The sequence below is a fragment of the Notolabrus celidotus genome, chromosome 11 (genome assembly GCF_009762535.1).
Source record: "Notolabrus celidotus isolate fNotCel1 chromosome 11, fNotCel1.pri, whole genome shotgun sequence".
Lineage (NCBI taxonomy): Eukaryota > Metazoa > Chordata > Actinopteri > Labriformes > Labridae > Notolabrus > Notolabrus celidotus.
This window is the reverse complement of record NC_048282.1, coordinates 26,346,967-26,359,909: the sequence shown is the minus strand read 5'-3', so window position 1 is coordinate 26,359,909 and position 12,943 is coordinate 26,346,967. Positions and strand designations below refer to the sequence as shown.

At 40.1% G+C, this 12,943-nt stretch overlaps 1 protein-coding gene across 2 annotated transcripts in view; it reads right to left on the bottom strand.

Annotated features, from left to right (window-relative positions):
• cacna2d3a (calcium channel, voltage-dependent, alpha 2/delta subunit 3a) overlaps positions 1 to 5,274 on the bottom strand; it is a 142,696-nt gene extending 137,422 nt beyond the window's left edge. For both annotated transcript variants that reach the window (XM_034696830.1, XM_034696831.1), the window contains exons 1-2: positions 4,852 to 5,274; positions 4,472 to 4,553 (exon numbers count right to left, since the gene is read on the bottom strand). In XM_034696830.1, coding sequence (XP_034552721.1) covers positions 4,472 to 4,553; positions 4,852 to 4,967 — 198 coding nt within the window. In that variant the 5' untranslated portion in view covers positions 4,968 to 5,274. The remainder of the gene's footprint in view (positions 1 to 4,471; positions 4,554 to 4,851) is intronic.
• Positions 5,275 to 12,943: the final 7,669 nt, after the last annotated feature.

Genomic DNA, 12,943 nt, shown 5'->3' with positions numbered 1-12,943 from the left:
ATTAATTTTAAATGAACGTGGAAAAACTGAAATGCATAATTGCTTTCACTTGAAAATTAGATAATTAGTCATGCTCTTAAATCTGGTTGGCGTGACTAAAATACATATTCAGAACAAAAATAGATCTTTTTTTAAACATAAAAAGACCAACATGAAACTGCTTTTAGTAGATTTATTTCATGTTTTTTTCTCTGTTAGAGTAGTCTAGTGGAGTGTAAATCACTGAACATATAGGAAGCAAAAGAATTCACTGATCTCTTCAGGCTATAAGATTCTTGAAGAGAGCCAATTGGATAATTCAATTTAAAGGAGTATCAAGCCAACTGCTGGCAGCCCACAAAAATAAGATATTTGCACTAAAATCTCTGACTGAGGAAATAAGGTTGTTTTGAAAAAGGTGATCCCATGTTTCAGTTATCTTTCTCACTGTGATAAGATACCCTGCATAATCTGTAAGGTGTATTAAGATAGAGAAATGAAGAGGGAAAGACGAATAACCATATATTACGTGATACTTGTATTTGATGTAAGTTATCCATTGATAAAATTGCAATTCTAGCTTGATCACAGGGTTCAAATGAAGCACATCTCCTCTTCTGCTCCCTTACTCTTTCCTCTTTCCTCCATAAACTCAGCGTGCACATGTTGCATCCGTCTCAGCTTTTACCTCCTCATTTCACTGAACAACTTTAATTCTGTTGTATATTTTTAATTTACTGCCATGTTCAAAGAACCTCCGTACTTTGTCTTCATTGGCTCTAACTTTAACAATACATTGTCTGCAGACATGTCAGTGTCCTGCTGCAGTAAAGCAGAGCGGTATGCCAGCACTCTCATGCACGGCACTCTGACACAGCCTTCTCCTCCCCACCCCGGCAAATCGATTCCAGCATACACCTGTCACACATCATTACACCTTCCTATCATCCTCTGCTCTATATGCACCCCTGAGTTAGCAGGAAGCAGGGTCTGTGTATGACTGGGCATGCTATAACTTGGTATGCAAACTTAACACACATACACCTGCTGCCAGGTCCTCAACCTGAGGTCCTGCTTACGCTTTTCAAAATAGAAAATCCGACGTGCGGGGTCAACTTTCAGACTTTCTTGCAGGAACATCATTCATCTTATGACTTCTATCACAAGAAGTCATATCTATGGAGAATAATGTCCCATTTACCTTTATTCCAGAGAACCATAACATCAGTAAGGTGAAAACTAGTCCAGCCATCGACACAAACACACACACACACACAAGCACACAGAGCCATAACAGCCAGTCTGGCTCATATAGACAGGTTGCTCAATGATACATGAAATTAAAGATTTCAACAGAATAGCAGCGAAGAGGGTAAAACACACAGAGCTAATTCCAACTATCAGTGGGAGATGGCTAATGTGTCTCAACCACAAGTCTCCTTTCCTTTGTATGGTGTGTGTGTGTGTGCGTGTGTGTGTATATACACAATCACTGCACAAACACACACTGTACATTGTGTGTAAGCCGTTTGCAGCAACATAACTTTGCATGTAATCATATCTACAGTGGTGAAAATACAGCTAACATCTGGTTTGTGTAACAATTTGAAGACATTTTTGATCACGCTTCCTTCTCCTTCTTCTTCAGGGGCACACACAAGTACACACACACACACATACATACACACACACATACACACACACACACACACACACACACACACACACACACACACACACACACACACACACACACACACTTATGCCCTGACTGGTATAACCTTGAAACAGGAGCTGTTTCCGATGGATACAGGAAGCAGGCCCTGGCGTGGGTAGGACAGGAGTAGAAAGAGGACTGGGGGATGGAGAACAGAACTAAACACGTCCAACTGGTTCAATACTATCTGGAATACACTAAATAAAATAAGGAATAATAAAACTAGACCCATCTTACCTAGATTTTTGAAAAGGTGCAAGATTTTGATTTATGTGTCTGAAAACAGGAACACATCTGTTTATTTGATTTGAAATAATAACAGAATACCTGAACATTTGGACCTTTCAGGAGTTCCCCAAATAAGTATTACTGCAACACAGTGATTTCACTGACTATTAAAAGTCATAATCTGTCCAACTTGACTCTACAAACTGTTCTATTTTCTGAAATGACTAAAACCACATTAATAAATAATATATTCAAATGAATAAACAGAACTCATCTACTAATGTCTTAGGATTAAGGCGGTAAATCAATTCAACTAAAGTCAATTAACAGCATGCTTTTATGTTCATAATTATGATTTACCACAAATCTGCACTTTTTATGACTAACTCTGAAGATGATTAAATTTGAAATCAAATCAGGCATCAAATTATAGCAGTGTTAACACACATGGTGTATCAAATTTAGACTGCAACATTTGAATGTGGAACGCGGAGCAGCAGCATGAGCAACATTAGAACTTTAAAATCATTTAAACACAATGAGCAGTGTTATGTCCTGATGGTACTTCTGTGGTTTTGCTCACTGTATCAACGTCAGGCAGCTCTGAAGTGTAACTCACAGCATGCTTGGTTCTGTTTCTCAACTCTTAAGGTTACCATAAGAGATATGCAATTAAGTTTGAGCAAAAGAATGCGTGTAAAAAAAAAGGGGGCGATGCATATGAATTGTGTTACTTAGTGTTTTGGTGTGATGGTGCAAAACATTTTTTAAATATATCACATCAAAAAAAAGCAGCTGTACTTTCAAAGAAATTCTCAGTGCTGCATGACTCAGGCTAACCTGCATTTTTGTGTATTTGTGTGTATGTGTGTGTGCGTAAGATTGATACAGAGGTATCACTGTTTCCAGAGGAGTTTTGTTACGCTAGGGTCAGAGAGATAACTTAAGAGAGAGACTGAGTCCATCTGTTCCCTGCCCAGGGGGAACACACACATACACACACACACAAACACACAAGCACAAACACAAATGCCTGGGTCCTTTCTCTTCAGCACCATCCTCCTCTCTCTCTATGAACAACAGTGTGCATCCTTATTCTTTCAGCCCATTTAAAAGCATATGTGCCCTAAGGGGAGCTGTGGTCCCTCCTCAGCTTCTCTGGACAAGAGGTACATAGACTGTTCCAGATCCACTCTAAAGCACAGCAACCAGGACAACCCAGTCCATGTGTGCATTGAAACACCCCTGACATCTGGGGATATCCTTGTGATCCTGCAACACACCAGTTTGCTGTGAAAGATGCACTTTTCCAACAAAAGAGGTCTCCAGTCTTTTCCTTTGCACAATTAACCCTGCGGCCTTCATTTGCATTTCATAAAGAGGTCGTCGCTCCGTGGGAGGGTTATCTGCTTTTTGGAGGCAGAAAAAGATGAGAAGGGGGAACAGTTTTTATCCTGTTAGAGAGATAACACTGCAGCTCTGGCTTCTGAGCTCTTGATGAAATCCACGCCATAGGCCCGTGTGTGTCTATGTGAGCGCACGTGAATATGCACTCTGTGGTCGCGTGCGTTACTAGCTTTCTGTGAGAGCCAGTTTGTGCAGGAGTCTGTTTCAGGTTCCGGTTGCGTGTCACAACACATCTCTAATGTGGCTTGTGTGACACCTGCAGGCACACCACAGTTGGTGTCTGCAAACCGCCAGAGCCCCGAGCACAACATTGTGTGTGTGCACCCGCTGAGAGGTTAGCATCAGCCTGGCCTTTTCTCCACCCGCCATCCATTAGCAACTTTTAACTCCTGCTTCATCAACTGACCCTCCATTAGGAAAATTTGCATTCCATCACACTCAATTCCTGCATTAATAACACAAATCAGAGAGGAGAAGGAGGAAGTAAGGGGTTGTTCGAAATGTGAGGAACATACAGTTAAAAAAGCACTTCCCAGAGTGCATGTGTATGTGTGTGTATGTGTGTGAGTGAACGTATCTGTAAGAGTGCTTTACAATTGGACAGCCATTTAAAAGGCACATGTTTGGAATAAGCTTTTAAATCGGTGCCTACCTAGTCGACATGCATTACTGATTCTCAAGTGGCTAAAAAGCGCTGGTCCTGCAGAGTGAGAGATGAAGAGTGACATTTCTCTCAACTCTAAAAAATAACTCAGCAGCAGTCATTGCATCTCATAAGCCTGTCTTTTGCATCCACACTGCAATTTGTGAAAGTCTCTCAAAAGGGTATATTCACACCTTTAATTAAACTGTTTCTTTACTCACGGTATCAAATCATTTCAGCTTTGCGGGGGAAAAAAAGTGTAAAAATGTGTGTGTCAAAGAGTGTACTTACACGGCAGGCTGGTAAAATAAAAAATCTAAAAAAACAACACACTTTTCAAGTACAGGAGAGCTCTTTTTCTCCTCTCCTCTCCTCTCCTCTCCTAAATATTTTGTGAGAGTCAAACCACCCACATGAAAACTCAGTTCCAGGTCGGTTATGTGGACATTTGAATAGTATTTAAACAGTTTTGGACGGTTGACAGTAAAACTGCTCACCTTCTGCAGCAGCTGGGAGCCAGAGTACTTTGCAGAGATGGACTTCATCTCCCCTCCAAAAGCTGAAGCCCAAAGCTTCACCCTGCAGACATTAGACAGACATGTATGAGAAAATATAACTAATGCACATACAGCCTTCAAGAACAGCAAGCAGTTTAAACAGTGACTTAATAATTATGTGTGAAGCTGATTTTGCAACCCTGCGAATTTAAATTTTGGGGTAAGTAAAGAGACATAATGAATACAATGCACCCTTAATAACCAGCAGTTGAATGCATAGACGTCTTCAAGTATTTTTTGTGACATCCACACAGGTGGGATTTGTATGGATAAAGTTCTGATTTGTAATTGACAGAATAAAGAAACACTCGTCTACTTACACGGACGGAGGGATGCTCTGATGGGTTCCTCCCACTCCGGTGATCCTGGTGCTGAGAGTTGAGAAAAGTAAGAGAAAGCACACGCTGGAAACCACACAGCTCCGATCCACCTGCATCTTGCGCGAAAAAAATTTAAAAAGACCCTCCTCACGGGCACAGTGCGAGTTTGGGCTTTATGCTGCCACCGTGAAATTTCCCCACCAGAGAAGGAAATGAAAGGGTGGGAATAAAAAAGTCACCTGTGCTGGCTGACTAAGTCATTCATGGTAATGTGTTGGAAAAACAGCAGGTTCCTTCCTCAGCTGTGTTACTTCTCCAAAGTGCCGCTGCGTGGTCCCGCTCACCGGTGCGACGTTCACGGCTCAGCTGGGCTCGACCCCTCCAGGCAGGGAAAGTCCGCCCGTTAGTCGCCTTGTCTTTGATTTTTACAGACCTCTCCCACCGAGAGCACCGAGTGAAGAGCACGCCTAGTCCCCGCGAGTGATGCGACTAGCCTCCTCTCTCACACCCTCCCTCTCTCCCTCTCCCTCACTTTCTCTCTCCCTCAGTCTCTCTCCCTCACTTTCTCTCCTCCTCACTCTAAGAAGCTGAGGATAGGCTACTGAGGATGCTGTTATTGTTGTTGAATTACACCATACTTCTGCACCCCTCTTTCTCTCTCTTTTCCCCCTCTTATAGGCTTCAATAGTTAGTAGAGATGGGATTTATGGCTCTTTGAAGGGAACCGGATCTTGAGGAGCCGTTCGTTTCAAAGAGCCGTTCAAAAGACTGGCTCTTTGGATCAGAATATTTCAAACTTACACATCCGACCAATATATATATACTCTATTGGTGGGAATTATTCTGAAATATTGATTATAATTTAATTTGGCATTGTAAACATTCTATAAGATGGTGCCATGTCCCCATGCTTCGACAGTGAGATCATATTTTGAATTTTCCCTCACCCAAAAAACTTTGTGGCACTATAAAAACTACACAGGCTACAGATAACTTCCATGCAAAACAACTTTACTGTAAAATGTTCCACGCAAAAACATTTTAACAATAAAGAAAAAAATATTAAAATAATGAATAAGAATAAATATATATGTAAATAAAAATATATAAATACAACTAGAATAAAAATTAGGACTTTATAAAAATGTGAATGCAAAATGGTACTACCCCACCTGGTGTTTCTACACCTGAACTACTTTACAAACAGGAGCTCAGCTTCTTGACTCGAATCCACATCAAATCAATGTAAACAATAACAAAGTGTAGACAATAAATGTGAACAGAAGATTCATGGGGCACGCAGGTGACATGTGAAGGCAGCATGGGCAACCTGCATATAAAAACGGCTCCCAAATGAACGGCTCGCAAATGCAAATCAGTTCTCATCGTTCACTCAAAAGACCGACTGGTTCGCGAACGTCACATCTCTAATAGTTAGCCTTTAGCTGTCATGTCGGATCAAATCATGCACTTTATCCCAAGTCCAGTGAAGCAGGAATTACAGCTAAAGGGTTAACAAAAGACAGAAAACAGAGAGGAGAGGAAAGAAAGTGTAAATGGGAGGAGGGAGGGGAAGGCCAGATGATAAGTCAGTTATGCTGCATAAAAGCATGTCAATTAAATGCACTTTGTGATGTGGCACTGGCAGTGGGTGGGCATATGGGATGTGAAAGAGGATGAGAGGCTCCAGGCGAAGACCCCATGCGATGGATCGCCTTTCACAGAGAGCTATGAAGGATTCTGGAAAAACACTGGAAGGGATCAACATGGACTGAATAGATTATCTCTGTACTGCAGCAGAAGTGGTGCCAAGTTGATGACAGGCCCAACTTGAAGTCATCAATAGTCTTGTCAAGTCTGCAGAACAAGAGTTTGACCTGTTACAAGAGTCTTTCGGCAACTACAGAGTCAAAATCACATTAAAGACTCACGGAAGAACTGACAAACCTGCTTACAAACTAAGTAAAAATGTATATTGAAGCACAAAAATAATGAAGCACACTAAAATAAAACAGAGATACAATTAATCTATTGAGTTGTAATAATGGGGTTATTTTTAACATAAAAAAGTCCTTCTATGTGGACCCACTGCATGCAATTTATCACCTTGTCATTTCAAACTCCTCCCTGCAAGATTGCATTACATAACAGCATATCACAGTTAGATTAAGATGGATGATTGTGACACAATCAGGGTGAGAAGCTGCTAAAAAGGGGCACTGTGAACTTGGTCCATGTCAGTGTAAATACATGTTTTTCACTTTTAATTGGCAAAATACTTTGGCACTTCTTCAGTAATCTGTTATTAACGTGAAACATTGCCAACAATTCACTTTCTGCTGATTTAAACAAACAGTGCAGTTATTAAGTATAACCCATAGACTGTATAAAATATGGACGTAGTATCCGTGACGTCACCCATCTGTTTCTGAAGCGCTGTTTTGTGGCCAGTCGGCAGCGGCAGCCATATTGTGACATAAAGAGGCGGTCTTTGAGCCTCCTAGTCAACAGCTACAGTGTTCTCGCCTGCCAATCAAGTCAGCTGTGCCTCTCATTGGAAGACTCATAATCTAAATATCTTCGAAATTGCTGCGTTAGAAAAAAATTCACCCCCCTTACAGTGTTTGCCGATCGAGAAAAGCTATCCAGACTACACTCGTTTTTTGTACCAGGCTGTAAACATGTTTATTTCTGCTGTAAAGATCTGCTTTTTTGAATTGGTGTGTATGTGGTTTCCGGTACTTCCAGAGCCAGCCTCTAGTGGATCCTTGATGAACTGCAGTTTTTAGCACTTCCGCATTGGACTCATAGTTTCAGACCAGAGGTTGCCACTTGGTATAACGATTCAAAATGTAATTTCTATTTACGTAGAGTAGGACACTTAGTAATTAATTAAATATCTAGTCTGTGCTACAGGAGTTTCACACAATGTGGGGCTCAACCTTGAAAATAACCAAAGGTCAAAGAGAATGCTCTGTATATGCTGGTATCTTGGTGGTTTGAACTTTTAATAACATGTCAGCAGAGAAAAGGCAAAGGAAGTAAAATATGCTGTGATCATGCTGGAGTACACAAACATGTCGACAGGGTTTAGTAATATTAAAAAAGTTCCAAGTGAAATGAACAACTTTTACGATGTTACCTTCTTTTTTCTGTTTCAGCATGTTTCTGCTGTATCTGCTGTTGCCTGATGGCAGCCAGACGGTATGATGAAAGGACTGCAGAGTCAACTACTGGTTGCACATCATCTTCCCTGAGGTAAAGAGATGACATACAGCAAACATTCTGCATGTAGACTATTTACTTCTGGGAACCCACAAAATGGAAAAAAAAAATGATCAGCATTGGCAGAAGAACTGAATATGAGGTTTTATTACTGACAGCACTTTCTGGTTTAAATAGAAACACTTAGGAGTGAATGGCCCAATAAAAGCCAATGTTGAGACAAATATCTTTGCAGTCAGGGGAAATGTGCAATCTTTGGCTTCAAGCATGGTAGGATTAGAAGGAGTTATTTTGTGAATTCTAACTGAATCATTTGTCACATGCCCTCCTAGTGCTTTTGCAGATGTTCACTCTATATTTCCGCTTTAAAATCAGGGAATTATCCACTGTTTTCACAAAGAGGTAATGTCTATTACATACAAAGTTATAGAATAAAGGCATCTGCACTGGATCACTATTTATCTACTTGCAAACATTTGTATGTAGCTGATTTCTAAGCTGAACAAATACTTGACATTCGAAGTAAACAAAAGTGAGATTATAATAGGGATTTTGAACATACGGTGCACTTATTCCTTATCTACACCCTAGGCTTTGTATTACATTCCCAGTGCATTACCCAGCAAGTCCCATGAGACCCAATGTACCATCCCATTAGTCCCTCATGATCTCTGTTTTATTGTTATAATAGCTTGTAGCCATGTCCCAAAACACAGCTAGTTAGAGAATGACATTGCTCCACTGATATAATTCATAGACATAAAAAGTATGAGTTCTGGTTCATCGCACGGAGCTGAGCACTTTTCTACATAAAATGGAATGATAGATTCAAGCACACAAGGTGAAGGCATGTCCCAAGAGATTTTGTAGATGGATGAGGGTTGAGGGAAGAAGCTAAAGTCTGGATTAGCAAGGGATTTCTACACAGTATAGTAAACCTTGAAACCAGTGCTTAGCATGCAGTTCCCATTGGGGTGAAGGATTTTTAATTTGGGTGAGCAAGACCCGAAGGAAGACTTGAGGACATAAACAAAATAATGCACTAATAAATCACTTTTATTAATATATTCATAGATAACAAAGTCCTGCACAGACACCCTACATGTGAAACATGTGGAGGAGAATTAGTCATGGGTCACATCAGAGGGGGAAAAAAAACATCAAAGACTAATGACCCAGTACTCCTCTCCATCTTCACACGCCTACAACCCCTCTTGTTTCTCCACTAACCCTCCATTTCATCCATTCTCAGTGCTGTAATCACATTTGATTTTGGAGAGCAGAGTGTACCTAAGCTGGTGGTAGCTGGGCTGTACCAGCCATGAGAGAAGAAGAAACATTATCATATCTAAAGGGAGAACTCTCTTTTTACATCCAATATAGGTAGCTTTCAGCTTCTCTCATGTCTCTCTCCTGTAAAACCTGTAGTTTTTATACATGACAAAAATCTTTTTCTAAACTAATTTCTTCCAACATGTTTACTGTTTACTGATGTATGGGGCAAAGTAGTGTTTTAGGTTATTAATGACTATTTATAGATTTATTTAACGTAAGTATATATAGTTGAAAATTGTTGTGGTAAAGCATGTAAAAAGTATAATTGGAATTGGTTGTTCTTTATGCTATTTCAGTTCCTTTTTTGATGAGAAGACACTGTATCTTTAATATAGGTTTGTGTGTGGCACAGACAGTAGGAGGAGTCATTGGAATCTAGACTGGTTTGGAGTCAGTCACACGTTTTTTTTTTACCGTGTCTGCTAGAATTTTGTTTATTATCATGGAATCCTGCATCATCTGCTACATTTTTGAATTTGTGACACTGATGGAGAATCAAAATAAAGTTGTTTTAGTTTTTACAACATAATGGCTCACGAGTGGATGTTTGCTCTCGATGCAACAGGGAGACACGTGTAAGCCAGGACTCCAGGTAGCGATGCAGTTTTGTCAGTTACACTTGAGTTTTTTGTTTCTACATTTTAATACCTTCTAATTCACAATGGTCCCTGATGCCTTGTCTTACCAAGCTGCATAAATAAGTCAGAAACTGTGGAGGTTATAATTTTTCTTATGCTTCTATTGTGGTACATTAACTATAAATATTCTTCTAATTCTGAGAAAGTGAAAGTTTGCAGATCTTATTCCTAGAAATTGGTCATCTTTTGTATTTGTGGTTATCTGCAGGCAAAATAAGGCTCTGTGCAAAGAGGAGTATCTAATGCACATATCAGTCAGTTATAAGCATGTCACAGTAAGAGACGACATGACAGTTCTCCAAAACTAAAGCCAAGACATCCGGAGCTCCACCTATTGACTGGCCATGGTCATAAAACCTGCCCCCTCCATGTTAACATGAGATATGGGTCAAAACATTTTTAAAAGAGTCATTCAACCTTCCATAACCGTGAGTGCCTCAAGAATCTGCCATGCACTAGACTGACCTGAAGGATCTTTGTCATTTGTGATCTGGTTCAAGGGAGGGATGGGGACGTCAATACCTTGGCTCCACTATCTAATCCTTACTGCGCAGACTCTGGCTCCAGTGTCATCTCTAGCACAAGATGTCAGTAAGATCTTTTGAACAGCAGGAGGAGGTGGAGATGCATAATTCATCCAAGCATACAGTCAACAAGCTCAACCATTGGGGCTGAAATGCGGAAGACTGTTCATGGTTACACTACAAAGAGTTTTTCTTAAAAATAAAAGGAAAAATCTTGAAATTCTAAGAAATATGATGATACATGATACTCTCAGTGTGAAAGCTTCATCATCTTGGTCATGTTTCCTTTCCCGTTGCCTCTAGTTTTAAAAGGGCGGGGGCTAAGAGCTATCAAGGTCAACTCTGCATAGTGAAAAAGAATGACGGACTAGTGGAAAGTAGGCAGTGTAGTGGCATGATACAACTTAATGTGCTGATAACTCAAATGAGCTTAATTTCTAGATCTTGGTTGCTTCTCAACAATACAGGTTTTGTCCAGACAGTACCAAATAATAGATCTATTCAGTTCCTGTAAAATGTCGAGGCATTTATCATCCATTTGATGTGAAAATAATGTGATTTTATTGTCAGGTTTTATGGAGCTATCCCAGAGCCAAAGCATCTCTGCCCAGGCTGGTTCGTATTAGAAGGCAGGAGATTTGTTTCCATGTGTGAGCACCAATGTTCTTATCCACAAAGACAGTGATGGTCTAAGTCCCATTAGAGTATGGGAATTTTCAAAGCACACTATAAATAATTCTTTGTTACTATGCCCAGAATTCACCTTGCGCCCGAAATACTTCCCTTAATTCAATTAATAATGAGATGCCAAAGACTTTTCCTCCATCAGCACCGGCAGAGAAACAGACGACTGTGTTTGATGAGATGGAACACGGCTTGCAGTCTGTGAAAGATGCACTGTCATGGATCAAAATATCCATCCCATGCAGGATTCATGGCTTCAGAGAACAAGGACAAACGGCAGCAAGCTTTGCCAGGATGAACAGCAGGGGGCGGTGGAAGCCTCGATGTGATGGAGGTGAGCTTATCCCGTGTGTGTCACCTTTGAAATCAGGATAGGGAAAATAAATGATTACTGGGCTGTCCTCCTTTACTGGCAACTGTGTCCTTGAACCAAACATTTGATCTCTAATGTTGGCAGGGGCTGTGATTGTACGCGGAAGTTCTTTGAAAAGGAATGTTAAAGCAGATGGAAAGTGAACGAAAGGCTTTTGGGAGAAATCATCTTCAATAGTAGCAGTCAGTACACACTAGACTAGATTGAATAGCTGATTAAAAAAGCTAACGCTCAGAGATTTGCTTGGACTCTTGAGAGATTCCTCCGGTGCTGCTGAAAGGTAGCCTAATTTTTTTACAGGCTGGCATCACTTCTTGTCAAAATTGCTTAGGATGTTTTGATGCCATTTCAACGCATTTTTGAAAAAAGAGAGAAAGTTTTTCCCCACATGACACCATCCAGTCATACTGCACAAACTGCTCAGTACTTTTCACATGGAATCTAACATCTACAACTCAGCAATATTTAATAACCTTATCTGTAAAAAATGCATTTAATAGGCATTCTGGTTTCTAAGGCAAAAAGTAGTTCCTTGGCGGTAAAAGTTTAACAATTCCTCCTTGAAACATGGAACAAGGGACTATCAATAAAAGCTAATGTTCCCATTTTCCCTCAAACTTTCACCTGAGATTATCTGCACAGCTGGTGTAAGGCAGAGCCAGGATACAGTTAGCAGCTGCTGTAGGGCTTCAAGGCCTGCAGGAGTAAATCATAAACTTAAAATAATCTACTTAGGTTTTTAAATAATTAAAGCATTTGAATTAATAATCCTTTTTTTTTAATATGTATGTTTGCACTTTTGTGAACTTCACAAAACAGATATTGTTTTAGATCGGAAGTCAAGCAGGGGTGACAGCAGCACTTACTTTGAAGGCTGTGCTACATCTCAATAAATTTAATCTCTATTCAGAGACTTTAAATGAAGGTAAAGAATCAGTAGGTTGGAGTCTGGATTTTAGTATGAAAGCATTCTGGTTTGCTTTTGTGGAAAGTTTGCAGTCAAGTATTCACCCATCATGTATCAGCTGGTTGCAGTGTATGCAGGAGAAATAGTCTGAGGGCAAAACAGGAGCGCAATCTGTTGCAATGACATCCTGGCTCCCATTGATGTTAATCTTGGGATGATTTATCAATCTCTGTACACAGTTAGTTGCATGCAAGTGCAACTACAAATCTGTCCTAGTTTACACATTTTAATCACAGCAAAATTAGCTTGATGCTACTCAAAAGTCAATCGGTGTTTAGCTTTTCCAAATGACCAGGAATGCATTAAAAAATATTGATCAGATATCAATTCAACAAACAAAGATTTA